This window comes from Podarcis bocagei, assembly GCF_964188305.1.
Source record: "Podarcis bocagei genome assembly, chromosome: 2".
Taxonomy (NCBI): domain Eukaryota; kingdom Metazoa; phylum Chordata; class Lepidosauria; order Squamata; family Lacertidae; genus Podarcis; species Podarcis bocagei.
Window position 1 is genome coordinate 48,806,347 of NC_138126.1, and position 20,009 is coordinate 48,826,355.

The window sequence follows — 20,009 nt, forward strand, 5'->3', positions numbered from 1 at the left end:
TTGTAGTTCAACATCTAAGGACTCTAGGTTGAGAAAGGCTGAACTAGATGGGCCTGTGGTCTGAGCTGGCATAAGGCAGTTGCCTACCTTCCTACCTGACTGGCCACTGTGGAAAACAGGATGCTGCTCTAGGCTAGCCAGACCTTTGATCTGATTCAGTAGGGCTGAAGTTTTTATAGGAATGTCCTGCTAGCCCAAAAGTACATGGGAAACCAGTGGTTTAAAGTGGGTACTGTGTCAAAATAGGAGACTCAACCCTACTCAAATGTGAAGCTTAATAGGTGATATTGGGCACTGTGTCTCAGTGTAACAAACCTTATATGCCTGAAGTGAGGGTATTTTTGAAGTCCCCCCCCCTTTCGTCATTTGAATGGGTTGTAATATTGATGTGTGTGTGTGTGTGTGTGTGTGTGCTCATGAGGGTGCATCAGACGTTGAACCTAACTGCCTCTACCAGCAAACCCCTGGACTTTGTGAAATTCATTTTAATAGGGAAACCCTGGAATCCTTCCAAGGACATGGGCTTATCAAGTCGTTTGACTCTTCTTCCAGTTCCACGGTAAGCAATGAAAGAGGGGGAAACAAGCATTTCTACTACTTTTGCTATTCACTCCAAACTCTCTATTTGTGGATTATGAGCGCTTGTACTTCTGGACGTGTAAACACCCCAGGAGTGAATTATTTGGTGTTGTCAAGATCCAAACCTCCCACTCTTTTCAACTTTCTGGGTTGGTTTTTTTGTTTTTTGTTTTTTGAGGGGGGGCTTCTTTTCTTTTCTTCTTGAACAGCTTCCCCTTCTCCCTTTGATGCAAGGGCAGAGGAAGGAAAGAAACGGTCTCACTTCATTTTACTGCATCTCAGATGTTGCAAATTAAATAATAAAGCCCTAGAAGGCCGGGGTGGGGGAAACACACAGAGAGAGAGAAAGGGGCGGACAATTGACCTCTGCACCTAGACACATGGTAGTGGTTGTCCAGCCCCTCCCCCTTCCCCCATCGTATCCTTGGCAAGGTAGGGGTGGGGGCAAAGGAGAAAACAGAGAGAGAGCGCGCTAACTGTATAGACATATGTCTCAGTGCCTTGCTGCGCGCATGCGCGCCGTTCCCCTTTCCCTCCCCTCCGCTCCTTTGCCTTCTCCAACCTGAAGTTGCCTGTGGAGCAACTTCATTCGGGGCTCCGGGCGCTGCTGCAGCTGCGAGGCGGACGATGGCACCTTGGCTGAAGTTCTGCTCCTTCTTCTTCTCCCTCACTGCCTGCTTCGACGGCCCGAGGCTGGCCGTGTCCGCGGGAGGGACCAGCGGCAGCGGGGGCAGGAAGGGGCCAGCGGGAGATGCTTGTGGCTGGAAGGTAAGAGAGAGAGAGAAAGAACAAACGAAAGGAAGAAAGAAAGAAAGACTCTTTTGTGTTTGGCTTCTTTTCTACGCGTCGGCGGTGAGGTGACTTGAGCAGGCTTTCCCCCGGGGGCTCCCTTTGCTTCCTCGCCCTTCTTGCACGGGTTAGCAGAACTTGGGGGGAGAGGTGCCCAGAGGTCTGTCAGGAAGCGGGTGCCTGGCGGGGTGGGCGAGGGAAGAAGCCCTGGAGCACCGCGTGCCGACGAGCTTGCAGGTGGCGCGTCTGGGCTGTTGCACGGGCAGCAGCGTGCAGTGCAACCTCGCAGCAAAGGGCAGCGGGAGACATTTCTGCAACGGGGGCAGCAGCTCCAACCCTCTCTCTGTCTCTGCCACTGAGTGCTTACTTTCTCTCTCTCTCTCTCTCTCTCTCTCTCTCTCTCTCTCTCTCTCTCTCGCCCCCTCTTCTGATGCGGCCGTTGCTTTGAAGCGTTGGCATTTCTGCAACTTTCGGGGATGGCTCGGTGGCGGCGGAGGTTGGCTGGATTTTCTCACCAAAGGAACTCGGGGAAGGAGGAGGAGGAGGAGGGAGGGCGGCCGAGGGGAGAAGCCAACAAGTGGGAAGTCACTCAACAGGTCTTTTATCCCCTCCGCCTTCCTCCCCCCTCCTTAACTAGACCTGCCCTGGGAGAGAAGGGATAAAAGGCGATCGCTTGGGCTTTGTTATTTTAATGATCGGAGGCTGGTTTGGCTACAGGCCTAGTCATTAGACCGAAGGGGAAGCGGGGGGAATGGGTGTGCTTGTAAGGTGATAAAAGAGTGTTTTAGGGCTTTACCTTTTGTCCCTGTTAGCAGCTTTTGCTAAGTTGCGAAGTTTACTTCCACCCCCACCCCCACCCCCATGGGTTTCCTGAGTGTGATTTGTTGTTTTATTTATGGAAAGGAAAAAAGGACTTCTGTAACGCTTTTTGGGGATTTTTCTCCCCCCCCCATTCCATTTTCAGCCTTATTAAAGATTCCAGAAGAACGCTTGTCGAAGGGCATGAGTGACTTTCATTGCCTCCCCCTTTTTGTTAGACTGTCACAGAGATTTCCTTGGATTCAGATCATAACATTGAGTGAGGGGAAAAGTTAACAGCAACCACAACAAAAAACCAAAAACTGGTAGAATTTGTAGGGAGTAGTTGTATGTGTGCAAGGGCAAGTGTCCACAAAAAATACTTTAAAAGGGGGGGGAGTACAAAAGAAGCCAAACGTTTGCAGGAACTTAACTCTCCAATGGGTATATTATTTGCATCTTGGATTTTGTTAACTGATAGGTCCTGTAGGAAAATGCATTCAGCTGCTGCTTCGGTTTAGTGTTTCACATAACAAAAGTGATATTTGATTTGCATATTTTAAAGCTGCACATACATCTGGTTCTGTAGGTCAACAGCACTAGCTTTTTAAAGGCCATAATGCTTGACTGATTTTGGTTTGTTTGTAATGGATATTCAGTGATCTGACAGGAAGTGAATTTTCTGATAAAACTGAGGCAAGAAAAAAACATTATTCATTTAAACCTTATTTTTTTAATGCAGCCTTTTGTAGATTTATGATACGGTGTGAGGGAAAACCTGACACGTTTTGTACTGTTAGAACAAACTTAAGGTTATAACTTGCTTTTAAGCACTGGGAACTTTAATCTGTATGCCAATCACTTATTGGAATACATTTGTCACTGATAATGTAAAATGTATACAGACCAGGATCCTGCAGTTTTTATTCTTGGGGGGGGGGGAGTTTTAGGGACTACACACAGAGAGCTTTCCCCAAGCATTAACTGCAGGATAAGACCCATTGTCCTGTTTGTGTATCTTGGGCTGTATGTAAGTTTTGAATAGACTTGACATACTATTAAATGACTGATGGCCCCTGTAACACATTGTCTGCTCTGGGGCAAGGCTGCCTTTGAAGTGCTACCCTGTAGGAAGTAAAAAGACTATTTGCTCTATTAAAATTCCTTGGTATTTCCTCTGTTTAACCACAGGCCACTTCCCCTCTGCCACTCTAAACACTGCAGGGACACTGACTGATTGAAAAGGCACAAGCCCTGAAGTAATTGCATCCCATTCAGACAGATATTCTTAGTGTAGCTTATTTATAATGAGTTATCGTAGAAATGAAAGATGGGTAGAATTTTTTTCCTGCCTTCTTAAGAAGGGAAAACAAAAATAGGCTGGTTGACTTGCACAAATGTTCTCAGCTTGAGGATTGTGATACTTCTTTAGTCAATTATCTGTTGGTAGCTTGTAATTCAACCTTAAGTTTGTTTATTCAGAAGTTAAGTTCCACAGAGTGCTCTGGGAAACATCACAGATGGTAAAATTTAATAAGAGTATAAATATTTGTAGGCTAATTATGGAATAGCAAGTAGCATTCAGAGTGTGAGAACACCATTATTTTGATATCATAATAAGCATGTTTTTTCAAATTTCTAGTTATAAAATTTAATGCTGTGCATAACTTACTATAATACCTAAGGGCAGAATATCTTATGCGGGGGGGGGGGGGGAGAGACGACAACATTTTTTGGTGTGGTGGAGAATAACTGAGGTAGTGGGATTTTAGAAAGTGTGTCTATGCATATTTAAGAAATAACAAGCCCGCTCCTTGAATTTGGTGAGACTTACTTCTAAGTAAGCATGCAAAGGATTATGCTGAATGTTGTATTATAGCTATTGGCTAATTAAAGCTGTGGGGGGAAATTATGAAGACCTTTTAATAAAGATTAGCTGCTGCTGATAGGTTAGGACTGACTGAGCCATGATGTGAACTTGCCCATTTTTGTTCTTAAAATACAAATTCTTATTCTTAACAAACCAGTATCTATCTATCTATCTATCTATCTATCTATCTATCTATCTATCTATTTCTTTCATTATGTTTTATAGATATTTAGTGGTTGATTTTTTTTTTAATGTTGTAAGCTGCCTTGATTTTTTTTTTTTAAATAGAAGTGCAGATCATAAACATTCAAATAAATAAATCGTAAAAGGAGTGCTTGCCAATGACTGGGACATTTTACTATGATATAATAAATACGACTAAAGAGTAAAACATCACTCGTGATTGACTAAAATAATTCTTCTGGATTTGAAAACTAAAAATAATGTACTTTTTGGGTTGATTTATGTCAAGTACAAAGGGTAATAGGCATGAATACCTTTAAACTAATACTGTACTAGTGAGTTGTATCCAGTGCTGTGTTAGTAGAGTTCTGCTCACGCAGTGGGCTTCCCCTTCCTCTCTACTCCACATGCACATCAAAAACCGCTCCAGAGGGGCCCTCTATTCTCTGGCGCAGATTTTGAGCACGTGCGAGGGCGCTGCAGAAATCAGAAGGGAGAATATCCAATGTGTCTGTTGCACAATGGAATGGCAGCATTGGATATAACCAATTATGTTGTAGTTGGAAGAATAAAATAAGTGTTGTGTATTATTTTATCACTTGTATCACTTTTTAGTGTATCCTCTCTCTGGAAAAAAAACTCCATTTTTTAAGTTTCTTGGTAAAAATGTCTTTTGTGAATTTTTGAGAGCTCCTAATAATTATAATATTCACTAATGCTATTAACTAATTAATAATAATAAATTTTATTTGTACCCCGCCCTCCCCAGCGAAGACTATCAGGGCGGCTAACAACCAATAATAAAAACAAGTTGATTAAAATACAACTTAAAAACAACATTAAAACATTAAGATGCAGCCTCTTCACAGGAGAAGAAAGGAAAAAAGAAAGAGGGGGAGGGAATCAAATTGATTCTAAGCCAAAGCCCAGGCAGAACAACTCCGTCTTACAGGCCCTGCAGAAAGAAATCAGATCCCGCAGGGCCATGGTCTCATGAGACAGAGCGTTCCACCAGGCCGGAGCCAGACTTGAAAAGGCCCTGGCTCTGGTTGAGGCTAATTTAACTACCTTAGGGCCCGGGACCTCTAGGGTGTTGCTATTTATGGACCTTAAGGTCCTCCGTGGGGCATACCAGGAGAGGTGGCCCCGTAGGTACGAGGGTCCTAGGCCGTGAAGGGCTTGGGTTTAAAGGTCAAAACCAGCACCTTAAATCTGTCCCTGTATTCCACCGGGAGCCAGTGCAGCTGGAAAACCACTGGGTGAATATGCTCCCATGGCAGAGACCCCCTGAGGAGCCTTGCTGCAGCATTCTGCACCCACTGAAATTTCTGGGACAGCTACAAGGGCAGCCCCGCGTAGAGCGAATTACAGTAGTCAAGCCTGGAGGTGACCTTCACATGGATCACTGTGGCCAGGTCGGGGCAGGAAAGGCAAGGGACCAACTGCTTGATGTGGCGAAGGTGGAAAAATGTCGCCTTGGCTGTTGCTGTAACCTGCGCCTCCATGGAAAGGGAGGCGTCAAGGATTACACCCAAACTCTTAACGGAAGGCAATGGCACTAATTGGGCCCCCGCAAGAGAAGGGAGTTGGTCCCTCATCCCCATACCATCCCGACCCAGCCAGAGGACCCCTGTCTTCGAAGGATTTAGTTTCAATCAGCTCCCACGAAACCATCCAGCCACAGCTTCCAAATATCTGGTCAGTGTGTCCAGGGCCAAGTTGGTATGGCCATCCATCAGCAGATAGAGCTGAGTGTCATCAGCATATTGGTGACAACCCAGCCCAAAGCGCCAGACAATCTGGGCAAGGGGGCGCATAAAGATGTTAAAAAGCATCGGGGAGAGGATTGCGCCCTGCGGCACTCCACAAACCGGTGGCGCGATGACATCTCCCTCCCTAGCGCCACCCTCTGTCCCCGACCAGAGATAAAAGAGCATAGCCATTTACGGGCTATGCCCTGTATCCCCACGTCGGTGAGGTGGTGGTCCAGAAGATCATGATCTACCATTTCAAAGGCTGTTGACAAATATAAGAGAATCAGCAGTCCCAACCCGCCTCGATCCAGTTGTCTACAGAGATTATCTGTTAGGGCGACCAGAGCTGTCTCGGTCCCAAAACCAGGACAGAACCCGGACTGAAATGGATCTAAAGCCATCTAATTAGGGGTTTAAGCCATGCAAACAGATTTCTACTATCACATGGTTTAATGTTTACTGCAGCTGGGGATGTAGCGCCCATGGATGCACATATATTTCTTCTTTACTGTAAGCAAATTGTAGAACACTGCATCAGGAACACCAGCTGCGGCAGCGCCAACCATCTGCTGGGAAGGAAGGATAAGTTCAATAACTTGGTATCCCACAAAAAGTGGTCCTAGTTAATAACAGTACTGTTTTGTTGTTGCTAATGTCTTGTGCTTTGTTCATGATTTGGGGGCAGACAAATTAAACTTCAAAATGTAATAGTAACACCACTTCCAATGAAGGAGAGTCCATAACCTCCCAAGGGAGTCTGTTCCGCTGTTAAATAGCTCTCGCTGCCAGAATGTTCCTCCTGATGTCTAGTCGGAATCTCCTTTCTTGTATGTTGAATCAATTGGTTCGGATCCTAGCCTCCACAGCAGGAGAAACCAAGCTTGCTCTATCTTCCTTTTGATATTTGAAGATGGCTATCGTATCTCCTCTCAGTCTCCTCTTTACCAGGGTAAGCATACAAAATTCCCTCAATAAGTGCCATCCAATCATCTTACGGATTCTACTCCAGATTTGTGTAGGGTTTACTCCTTAGCCTTTTCTTCTCCTGAAGATATCCTGCAAGCCAGTGGAGGTTTAGGATCAAGAGTTTTCCCTCTCCTAGATGGCTCACCTTCCCAGGTTGATGAACCCCATCTGCCCCTCTATGGCAGGTGCAGAAATTGCCTTCTTGATTGTTGGATCCGCTATTGGTCTCATCCATGAAGTGTTAGTAACCACAGCATCTTTTTCTAAGTGTTTTCTTATGTGTTCTAAGACCTTTCCTTGTATCAATGTCAAGGTGACCAGTTGGTAGTCACCTGGGTCTTTTCTGAATAATAATAACAATAACAATAATAATAATAACAATAACAATAATTTATTATTTATACTCCGCCCATCTGGCTGGGTTTCCCCAGCCACTCTGGGCGGCGTCCAACAAAATATTAAAATACAATAGTCTGTTAAGCATTAAAAGCTTCCCTAAACAGGGAGGGCTGTGTTCAGGTGCCTTTGAAGATGGGGACAACATTTGCCTGCCTCACCTGTTTTCCAGGAATTCTCAAAGATTATAGAAAGAGGCTCTGAGATTACATCCTCAAAATCCTTTAGTATCCTTGGATGCAGCTCATCAAGCCCTGGAGATTTGAATTCATTTAAAGTAGCCAGGTGTTCCCTTACTACCTCTTTTTCTGTCTTTGGTATCCCTCCTGGCATTGTTTATTCTGTTATCTTCCAGTTGGACACTGCTTTCCTTTTCCATGAAGACAGAGGCAAAGTAGTTGTTGAGCTCTCTTGTTCTTCCTCTTGCTTCTGCTCTTTTTTTAAAAAAAATGATGCTATTTTCTAATGGGTAATTAATAAATTTATTTTGGTTTTATTGTTTGTATGTTCCTGTAAGCAGTTTTGAATTTCTTCAGGGGTAAAAGGGATATAAGTTTTTCAAGAAAATAAATTAAGAATTTGCAAGCCCAGATACGTCTTCTAGTTTTTGGTGTGCAACGATCTTTTAACATCCAAACTTCATTGTGAATATTGTAATTATGACTTCTGATGGGAGTGGAGCTATAGAGTGATAGAAAAGGCACACCCAAATATATACCTCCAGTAGGCTTGGTTAAACATGGTCCTGTTTCAATGATCAAAGGTAAAATTGGTTGTGTTTACCTGATATTAGGATCCTAGTCTTGCCACTCCTTAACCATAAGATCATTTTACTTCCACAGTTATGTTTCACCTGCCATGAATGCACTATTGTGGATTCAATGTGGTTCAGCTGATTTCTTCCTTGATCTACTAAATGCCCACTCTCATGTCTTTAAGTTAACACCTTATGTTAGAAACCTGACAGCACCAAATTATCGAAGGTTATTCACCAAAGCCAGACTAAACGCTTTTCCTTCTGCAGTGTTGGATGGCAGGTTGAGAGGAGTTCCCTACCAGGACAGACTTTACTCGTGTGCCAAGACATTGATTCTACAAAACATATTTTGCTGCACTGTGCGAAATACGAGCACTTAAAAGATCCTATTATTTAAAAATAAGACGATGAGCTTGACATGTCTTGTCATTGTCCTTTTCCCTTGAGGGAGCCAGTGTGGTGAAGTGTTGGACTAGGACCCCGGAGACCACAGTTCAAATCCTCCCTCAGCCATGAAGCTCACTGGGTGACCTTGGGCCAGTCATAAGAACGTAAGAATAGCCTGTGGGAGGCAAATAGCCAATAGCCACCCAGTCCAGCACCTGGTTCTCACAGTGGCCAATCAAATGCCTGTGAGAAACAAGCAAGCAGAGCATGAACACAAGAGCACTGTCCCCTCCCATGGGTTCCAGCAAGTCCCTGATTCTCAGCCTAGCCTACCTCACAAGGTGGTTGGGGGATTAAATTAGGTGTGGGAGATATAGGTATGCCACCTTGAGCTCCTTAGCTCAAGAGAAAAAAGTGGGATCTAAATGCAGTAAATAAAATCTTGTCCCTTCTAGGTTTGGGGTGGATTGCCCCCCCCACCCCTACAGTTTAGTAAACCGTTGACTAGGATGTTGCAAGCTTTTTGCCTAGTGTGGTGTGAAGGATAAGTGACTGCTTCACATCTGGCGTCAGCCATGAACTTACAAAGTGTAAGTTTGTAATGAGCCTGCCTCTATCATTCTCAGTCCTAGTATCAGTAATATGGGAAATAATACTGACTTCCTTTATAGGGTTGTTGTAAGGATTACAAACAGATAAATGTACTTTCAGATACATGGAAGCGATATGCCAATGTTAAGTATTGTCATTACTACTGCCACGACTGTTATTTACTACCTGTCCAGGCTAAGGACAGGAAGCTGAATTGTGGGATGGTAGCCAAAGCAGTGGTAGAATAGTATTAGGCTGTTTTCCAGGCTACCACAAACTCTAGCATCAGTTGTTGAATGGGGTAAGGGCAAGTATACTGAGATATTACATGGATTTTGAGTAGATAGTAAGGTCCAGGAGCTGGAAAATAATTATGTGCAAGGATATTTTAACATTCAGATGTACTGTAAATTGCCCTGCATGTCATTGGGATTTGTAAAAATCACCACCTATTTATATTTACCATTTTTATTGCACAGTTCAAGGGTTCAAAGTGCTCTTCATCATGCCAGCCCTCAAAGCTGGACCAATGTTGTCCCCATTTTCCAATCCTATCTTTCTAGGCACTTTCTCATTATTTGTGCTTTCTCCTGCTTCAGGCTTCTGCTTGGTCCAGGTCTCTTTGCCTAACCTTTTCCCTAGGCCCTTCCCTTCTGCAGCATATGAATAGAGCAGACAGTAATGAGAATAGCATATGAATAGCTCAGACAGCATGAAAACCACTTAGCCATCAACTTACGATCAGAGCAGTGAGCAGGGCATCCAAGAGCAGTGAGCAGAGCATCCAACGAAGACCTTTTGGACTGTCGGGCCACTCTGATGATGAGAGATGGATAGCAGAACAATAATAAAGGCAAATATTTGCAGCAGTTTTTGCACCGCCAATGGGAAGGCTATTCATCTCCCTGTATAAAAACTGACAGGGAATCCAGGTTTATATATGTAGTGGTATTTCTGCACAACCCATTGGCATGCGTCTGATGCGCAAGTGTGACAGAGCTATGGAAGCCACTTCTACAACACATTATTAGCCCAATGCAGGCATTATTTGTTCCCTTTACATAACAATATGGGAGCAAGGAGCAGGGGTTGAGCTGAGTAGCCCTATCCCTGATTTTCACTCTTTGTAGGTATGACCCCCCCCCCTTGACATGTGCACATCAAGCACAAATAACTGGGCAGGAGGCTTCACATGTATAGCTGTATGCTGTTGATGCACACAGGAACTTATAATGCCTGAAGCAGTGGAAAGCATAGACTGCGACTTGCTTAAACCCCTAAATGTATTATCCAGGTTTTCCTCCTGTAGTACTGGAGACAGGCATTTCCTGCCCAGATTCCTTTTTTTTCAGGCGTTTAGGCCTTTAAATTGCACTTGTAGACTGCAGTTGGTTGTATTTTTCACTAATATCTCTTTCACTCTGCCCAACATTCTGCCTACAAGAGTTAATAGTGAAAAGTACAGTTTCAGTCTTTCTTATTACTTTTCCTTGTAGGTGAATATGCCCAAGCATCTCTGCACCTTGATTACAAGGAGGAGCCAGCATCAAACAGTAAAAGGCACAGATTAAGTTAATTCTGTGTTTATAGGATTGTAAAATGTTTCCAGTTAAAACAAATACTTGCCCAGTAATCTGTTTAGATTTAATTTTTCTGAATTAACTTTGCTCTTCTGCACCTTCCTTCTGTTTCTAGTAATAAAAAAAGCTATGAACTGTAGGTTCTCTTTTAAAATTATAAATTTACTGAAAGGCTTTAAAAAACTTGCAATTTGTGTCACAATTAATTTAGTCTCCTCTGCACATACACACCCATTATAAAATACTTTGCCATTAAAAGTACTAACAAGTACTCATCTCCAGTAAGAAGGGTTTGAGGCACAAAATGGTATTTAATTATCTTTGCATGGTTTTGTTCTCATTTTAAAGATATATTTTAAGCATTGAACACTCTCTTGCCTCTTCTAAATAGTATGAAAAGTATATTGAGTAGTTTGCCATGAATGGACTCAGTGGTGGAGCAAAACTTGGTAGAGCATATTATCTTAGCAGGCAGTCTTAGGTTTTAATTTCTAACCCTTCTCTGTCTCCAGTGGGAGGGACTAGATATTTCTGATCTTGCTCCTGACCATATTCAGATCCAGCCAAGCACTCAGTGACTTCCCTGACTTTTTTGTATGTAGCTGTGGGAAAATTCCTGGTTGGCTGGCTATGAATTAATGAAAATCCTTACAATGCTTCACTAATGATAGCTCCTGCGGGTTTAAAAAAATGCTATTGCCTTTTTTTAATTTGAAGGAGGTCATGGAGGTTTACAGAAACTAAGAGAAGGTAACATCTGGTTGTGCTCTGCTGATGGCTGCTTTTGTGTGAAGAAAAAAAGTTATGGTGTTTCTTCAGCATCAAACGCTTTCAAGGTGATCCTCATAAGAATTCCTTCTAAAATGTGCTCCACTCAAGCTGTGAGTTCTAATTAATAGCACTCTTCTGAAATGCTGGATCTTACTGTTAAACTCCCAAATTTCTAATACTTTAATCCCAAAGGATTACTAAACTATACTGGTTTGATAATTTATGTAGTAGACAGTTGAGTTTTTTAAAAAAGCCCCCCCACACACATTAAGACGTTTGAATCTCCTTAAAATGATAAAATAGTCAATATAGTGATTCACCTATGAATGTCCAAGCTATAATTGGTCTTAAGCAAGACTGAAATAAGGGTTGATACCTTCTGTGTATAGTAGTAAAGTGTGTTTTTCCTTGTGTGCCCAGTTATGCTCTTTGAAATCCACCGAGGGCATCTACTTAATGATACCATCTGGGTTTCTGGTTCAGCCAGGAATTTGCATAAAGAGTGGTGCTCAATGATGGATGTCTTCCAAATATGGAAATCCCTCCTGCTACAGGGTTGTAAGAGTTTAAGCCTGAGCACATTCTGGAAATACTCTAAAAGAGGGTGAGCATTCCCCACTTTAGGGCCTGTTCTGGACCCTAAGCCTCCCACCAATTTTGTTAGCTGCAAAAAGAAAAACATAGACACAGCATTGAAGTAGGTAGAGTTCTGCGCCCTAATGGAGATGGCAAATTGTCCCCTTCCCAGTAATCCAAGCAATCATTTGATTTAAAAAGGGGATTAAACCTCCTCCTTTGCTGATCTGTGTGGATCAGTTGAGGAGTGGAGCTGTGAGCTTGTATGTGCTTGTATACATGTGAGAAAGTGCATGAAGGAATGTGAGAGGGTACACCCACTTTTGTCCACACACAACATGTGGCCCCTGTGGGTTCAGTGGACTTGAACCTTGATGTCATTACGCCTGCTATAAACTCTGAAGAGCTACTGCCAGTGAGTGTAGACCAGGGTGAGGAATCTGCCCTATACCTCACAGGTCAAACCTGACAGGTGGGTGAGGCAACTCACCTGTCAATTACCTAACATCACAGTGACATCAGGCGATGATAATTGAGACTTCAAAGCAACACACTGAGCTTGCAGAGAGCTCTGTCCTATGCTTTGGGCCCCTGCTGATCAAAAGTGATTGATGGGTGGAGATTTCAAGGCTGCTTTCAGCAGGGGCCGACTTTGCAAGCAAGTTCCCTGTCTCTTGTCTGCCCAAACATGACATTATAGTGTTCCATTATTGAAGAAAGATAGGATATAAATGCTAGAAAATAATAATAGACCCTGTGCCATATTAAGCATGGAAGAAGCTGGTCTGAGAAGATTGGGGTAGGTGGGAAGTAGCGCACGCACACACACACACACCCCCAAAAAAATTTAACATCTGCAAAAAGCCATTGGAAATGATCATTGGGAAATTTGGAGTGTGGTGTCACCAGTGTGCCAGTGAAATACACCTCTACTTCTCCATAACTCCATAACTCCAGAATAGCTGTTCAAGCCCTGGACCAGAGTCTGAATGCAGTGGTGGACTGGATGAGCATCCAGCAGACTGAGTTTGAAGGCTGAGACAGAGGCTCTGTTTGTGGGCAGGTGGTTCCCATTCTTATTTCTCTGAAAGAGCAGGTATGCATCTTTGTCATTAGAAGTCCAAGTGACCTCTGCATCTAGGAGTACAGCTTTGTCTAGTGTGACAGCCAAGGCCGTATCTGGATTGGAATAGCTTGGCCACTGCTCATGTCCACCTGAATGCTGCCTAATTGTAGAGGTGAAATTTTAAAATAGTGCTGCTTGGTGTATATGGGAGAGGGGGTTATTAGAGAAGGGGTAGTGTGATGCTTCATGGTATGTGACAGCGGATGTAGATGCTGCATTTAGACTACAGTGCTCAAGCCGTTTATGCAGGTGTGTTTGCATGCCACCTAAGTTTAACTGATGTTTACTGTGTCATCTAGCATAGCTTTCTTCAATATCATTTCTCATGATACAATTCCTGTGGTCCCATCTTCCTAGCATTTTCAGACAGGTAGCTAAGTTAGTCTGCAGCAGCAAAAACAACGAAGAAGACTGTGGCAGCTTCAAAAACTGGCAGATTTATTGTGGCATAAGCTCTATAAGCTCTAGTCCACAAACTTTATGTCATAAAAAATCTGTTAGTCTTTAAGATACTACAGGTCTGTCTGTGGTTCTTCCTGCCATGAAATCCAAGTGTTTGTTGGTTAGAATGCATGTTATTTTTTGCAGTCAGGAAAACTTTCAGCCACTTACTAAATGCACAATGTGTTGCAAATAATGCACTCTAGCGGTACATGAATTATTTTAATTGGAAACAAAGGATGCATCACCAGTCCAGTGGGAATTTCATTAGACTCCAGGTTCATTTTGCAAGTGAAATTTCAGCAAGGTCTGCTACAGTTGCAGAAACATCCAAAGACCCTTTAATAATGGCAAGTAAGAATCTTTGCTTTGCATCTCATCTCAAATGTAGCATCTCCATCAACACAGTATCCTGTAACAAATACTCTTGTGTCTGGTATGCTATTGATGTGGAGTTAGGGGCATTCCAAAATACCAACACTCTTTTGTTTTTGTTTTGCAGCCCCAGAATGCACTGGTGCATTTGTCACAACCAAGGAAATCATAGCAATTTTTAGACCTATAGTACAGAGTTGCAAAAGTACAACATAAACCTTGTCAGTTAGTAGTGCAATAATACATTCAATTATAGTATGTGTGTGTAAAGAAACTCTGTCACACATTTCTCTCCATTAATATGATGCTGGGTTGATGCCTGAGGAGTTAATGTTCTGTAATTACTTAGCCGTCATTACACTTATACTCCAACTCCTGACCAAAATAAAGTGTAAATCACAAAAAAGAGGTTAAAGTGTCAGTAAACTCTGTCCCTTAACAGGTGACAAGCTCTTAATGTGTGGTGTTGCAGAACAACAGCAGAAACAAAAACCTTCCTATCTTTTATTCATAAGTTCAGGATAATACCAGAGGGTACAGCTTAGGTATCTCCAAATAGTTGCATTTCTAAGATTAATTCACTAATCATGCCATTGACTTTTTGAGTAAGGACCACTAGCTGTGAAATGTCATGCAGAGTTTTTAAATGGAACATTCAGTTTGCTAAAGAATGAGCTGCAAAGACAGAACTTTCTCTTTATGGCTGTTAGCAGTAAATGCAAGAATCAAAGCCGCAAACTGAATGAAAGGCTAAAACCCCTGTATTATCCAACAGTTTTAATAGGTATGAATAACTATGTTCATTCCACCTTTGTGATATTGGACATGTGTGTGTTCCTTGTTTTCCTTTTCCTTTCAGAATTTTGCTGTATGCAACGTATTTTTGTGATAGGTTTCTATTCAGTGCTTTAAAAATCTGCTGGTTTAAAATCAGAGTTAAGGCTGTCTCTTGTTGTTCAAGTTCTACAAAACAGAAAAATAGGAAAATAATACTGAGGCCATTGCTGACTTGCCCTGTGATGAGCAGTGATGTTGGGCAGTGTCATAAATTGTGCTTGTTTACAGCTTACCTTACATGCACACGCAACTTCCCTTGGTCTTTCAGGCCCAAATCCAGATGGAATGATGGAGTGACTGGGACCATCAAGAGTGTCCCATATTGTCTTGGTTCTGCATTGCCTTATGAAACATTTGACCCTTACTGCATTGCTAGAGGAATCCTTCTGTGACATGACCCCTGGCTGTTTGTTCCTTATATCAGTAACCGGCGGGATGGGTTAACATTAGAGATTGGGCCACCTTTTAGCACCCTTCGTCCTCCTTGCCACAGAGAAGCTTTTCATGTGTTACTACAGAAGACTGAATGACAAAGAGATTAAAAATTTCTTATTTTGGATTTGGACCTGCAACCTGAAGAATGAAAGGAAAATTCTCATTCCACTACTCACAAATGTTGTTTGCAATTCATGGTTTGTCTGGAGCAACAGAAACCATGTTCAAATGACACACTAGGCCAAGCCGTAGCTTAACTCATGGCAGCACAGCAACAGGAAGACTTATGGGAGGAGTGCAGTAGCCAGTGGCGTAGCGTGGGTTGTCAGGGCCCGGGGCAAGGCAAGTAATTTGCGCCCCCTAACCCGTGGATTTGCGCCCCTTAACCCTAACCCCCAGATGTTGCGCCCGGTGCGGCCGGCCCCCCCTGCACCCCCCACGCTACGCCACTGGCAGTAGCCACAGTCTCTCTGTGGGACGCAGTGTTTGCATGTTTGTGCTATAAGCCATGGTTCAGCTTCTCATGATGTGCAAACCTGGCTTTAGTGTTTTGTGCACTAGAGTTGCTGCACCTGTGGTGTCAGTCAAAAGTTTTTACTTTTAGAGAAATGGAGGAGGAAGTTGAAATCCTGAAGAACAGCAAATCTAGTGCGTGCTAAACCCTCACCTTCTTTCTCCTGTCAAAATAAGGCTAAAATCTGCAGTGATTTACTTAAGACCAGTGCCAGAGAATTGAGGTTCTGCCTTGTACCACTGGAGCATTTGGAAGTTAGTCCTGTTCATGTCACATTCTGGTACATGTTGTCCCATCAGTACAGGTGAAGCTTGTAACCTCATGTTAATGGCATAGCACCAGTTAACGTAGTTGGAAGCACTTCATCCTGTAAATTCTATGGCCATGGCTTCCAATTTTCCTAGCTCTCTCATTTCTTTATTTTCATTTGCTACTTGCAAATAGCAAGGTCTGGATGAAAGTTTTTTTATAGTTAGAATTATAGTGGTACCTTGGTTTAAGAACAGCCCCGTTTACACAGTATTCGGTTTACAAACTCTGCGAAACTGGAAGTTGTGTCCTGGTTTGCAAACTTTACCTCGGTCTAAGAACGGAAGCCGAATGGTGGTAGGGCACCGCCAGCAGGAGGCCTCATTAGGGAAAGTGCGCCTTGGTTTAAGAACTGTTTCGGTTGAAGAACAGACTTCCGAAACAGATTAAATTAGTAAATTGAGGTACCACTGTATTAACAGGAGGTTTTATGTACAGATCGTAATTAAATATAAATTAATTATTTGCAAAATTCCTAATTTTAGTGAGTATGACAATGTATTTATGGTAAAAGGAAACCAGGAGGGTAATTGACAAGAATAACAACTTTGATTTGTTTTAAAAAGAAAACCGTCTTGATGCTCTTAAATTTTCTGCTGTAGTTCTTCATTGCTAGACTGAAACCCACCTTCTGCCCAAATTTGTTCTAATCTAGTTACATGGAACTTTTATTATTGCCAAATGGCTCAAATAATATCAATGGCTTTTGAATTTAATTTTTTAAATTCAAGTTGTGGGTCTGTTTAAGACATCTCTCTTATTCTCTTTCCCCATTGATCAAAGTAGAGAAACCTGTGCCTCTGTTTTTGTTGCACACATTGACAGTCTATGGATAACATTACATTTTTTCAGCATGAAACTGAACACTCTAAATCCCTAAAGCAGTCTCAAATGTATGGTTAATAAAAGAATTTATTGTACTGGATGTCATCTGTTATATCACTCTGGGAACAAACCTGGCAGTGAGTGGACAGGAAATATTTCCATTTCAAATCACTACAATCTTTTATGGTCTAGGGCAAAAGTGTCTAATTTCAGCAAAGTCACTGAATAGTGTGTAATGAAGGCATTTTAGTTGATTAAATGCATGTTATCACTTTTCAAACAACATTAGGGTGTTTTCTTCCCCCCTCTGTGCTTTTAACAGAAGCGAATATTTCTGTACATATTATGTGTGTTCTGTCTGCAGTACTGAGCGCTAGAAATATGTTTTCCCCCCATTGGCAGAGAGAATAGTATGTATTTCCAGATAAACAATTGGGCATTCCCAGGAGGTTAGCAAGAAGATAAGCTTGTGAACCATAGCCAAAGCTATGGGCTGCTTTTGTAATCAGCTACTTCCTCAATGGAGAAGCTTGAGGAGTTGCTCCTGTGTAGCCATCGCTGTGTACTTGGCATGCTGTTTTAACTGCAGACTGCTTCCACCCCTCACTCCCTCCATCTTGTCCTGGATGCCAAGTGCAAAATCTGTGTGAATAACAGCCATTTGCGTGGAAACTAAATGCAGTCACAATGCAGAACTTAGAAACACAAGTCCGGTTTAATAAGGTGCCTTAGCCTTTGCAGGCAAAAGGTCCTGGGGCCATTCTGTGGCATCTCCAGTTAAAGCAATCTTGAGTAGTAGGGCCAGGAAAAGTGTCTTTCTGAGATCTTGGAGAGCCTGTGCCCCACTTGGAATTGTGTCCAAATGAGCTGGCCTTAACTGAGATGAATACAGAAAATGTTTTGCCTTCTTGATCTTGGCCAGTAATTGGGAATTACAAAAATAGTTGATTCTGTTGTTTGACCTGACATTACGGTTTTGAGAGGACAGTGGGATTTGGACCTTCCCTGCCCTACAGACGTATTGTCAGACCTATTGTCATGGGGCAAGAACTCTTTTGGATGTTGATATGACTGCCCAGAAGTGGGGAAAAAAGATACTATGAGGATAGATTTGTTTTGTTTTAAAATATTCAAAATACTGCCATGTGGGGCTTTCCTGTTGAGTGGTGTGTGACGGAAAAGTTTGTTTTGCTGGGCAGGTTGGGTCACCAAGTATTTTCTTTTCCCCTGCCAGCAAACGGTTAACGAACGGAGTCCAAGAGGGGGAGTTGAAAAGGAGAGGATTTTGAGAGGGAGTTTTTTTTGGTTGGGATAGAGGTTGGGAGAGAGGGAATGACAGGAGAGAGAAGAGAGTTGGTTCTGGGTAGAAACAGCCACTCTGAGGAATATATCACAAGCTAGAGAAAGGAGTCTCTGAGCTTAGTGTGAAGGACGGTGTGTGGTGTCTTGTAAGAGTAATAGGCCAGGAATTAACTGGGAGGCCGAGGCTGAGCCAGGAGAAGTAGAAGATGTGAGAATACAATCTACTTAGGTCTCATTCCCGTCAGGAGGGGAGAGATTCTTCTACAAAAAGAGAAGACTCCGAAACCTGTTCAGAGGGGTGTGGTGATCCCTTGGGCCTGTTACTTAGAGTACCTCAGGAGTAGGGTTGTCTAAGGCAGGCATAGGCAAACCCGGCCCTCCAGATGTTTTGGGACTACAATTCCCATCATCCCTGACGACTGGTCTAAGGGGTGTGTAACTGACAGGAAGTACCACCTTGTTTAAGCAGCAACAGCTGTACAACAACTGAGAAAGAACTGAAGTGAAATAACATTATAATCTGAAGTATCTTATGTTTTACCCACTTTGTTTCATAAACTTTCTTTGTTTAATAAAATCTTTGTTTATTTGATCAAATCCTGCCTGAGACTCCAAATTGTTAAGTTTTCACTCACACAAGTCCCTTACAAAATAATCTGTGGTAGTTTGTAGGAATTCGTGGAATTGGTGTTCTGTGAGGTGGGTGCGCTATATTTAAGTGAGGGCGGGCCCAACGGCGCCAAGGGGAAAAGTGCCAAGGGAAAAAGTGCCGTTGTGCCGTCACATGGTGCAGCCAGCTTTATGCTCTCCTGCAGAACCTGAGGTTCTCCCAAACCTGCTAATTGATACTCCCTCTTGTGGACTGGGTGGTACTTTGAACAAGGACACTTTGAAAATTGATGTTGAAGGCAACAGGGTGGAGGCTGATTCAGACTGAGACAAAGGCACTGGGTGGAGGGTAGTTTTAACCCTCCCAGTGCTATTTTGCCACTCTTAATTCCACACCTTCCTTGTCCCAAAGCTGCCCTTTGCCCAAGGAAAGCAAACTTAAGTACCCCAATCAGAATGTCTTTAAATACAGAATTCATCAGGCCTGGTGTCCTAGTTTGGCATCTACTGATAGGGATTTTCCCTATAGGTTTTAACTGTTGCTTCAGAAGAAAGAGAGCTGTCCCCCTAGTTTACGATGCATGATTGTCGTACACAAGCCAATATATACGAGATGCATTTCATTAGTATGTTCAGGCTGCCCATCAGAGTGTTGTGCACAATTAAAAAGTAAACACACAAACTCAACAAGCAGAACTGAAAAAGGCAGCATAACAGTTCAGCATAAAAGTATACTGAAGCAAATAAAGCCTAATTAAAATGTCCCCAATGGGTACCTAAATAATGACACAATTGTTGAGCTTTCCTGGGATGGGCATTCTGTAAATGGACATGCCACTTATTTTCAAGTGGTAGTGGGGATTGGAAGAGAGACTCTGGTGTGGAACATAGCATTTGGCCAGACAGTCCCAAATTTGGGTGGTAGAAGACAATCTTACAAGTTGGTGTGTATTAAAATATTTTTAGTCTGGCTCTCATCCTTTTGGATACCAGGGTGGTATATAATGAGCCTGTTAAAATAACATAAAACAATAAGACCAAACCTTCATCATATACAATTTAGAGGCAGCTACAATCATACAGCAGAAAAAACAACATAACTTAGAAATGCTTGGAGAAAAACAAGTTTTCATCTGTGTGTGCATAGCAAACTACAGTTGCTTTTATTTGCTGACTCCCAGTTTAACTCCTTATCTTACAGATAAGTGAATTACTAAAGCTTCTTTGTTAGAACTATGA

General features: G+C 42.6%; 1 protein-coding gene across 1 annotated transcript in view; it reads left to right on the top strand.

Moving 5' to 3' along the window:
* Nucleotides 1-1,054: 1,054 nt before the first annotated feature.
* IL17RD (interleukin 17 receptor D) overlaps nucleotides 1,055-20,009 on the top strand; it is a 57,647-nt gene continuing 38,692 nt past the window's right edge. Inside the window, exon 1 of the mRNA XM_081184094.1 lies at nucleotides 1,055-1,347. Within this exon, the coding sequence (XP_081040220.1) occupies nucleotides 1,207-1,347 (141 nt within the window). The 5' untranslated portion in view covers nucleotides 1,055-1,206. The remainder of the gene's footprint in view (nucleotides 1,348-20,009) is intronic.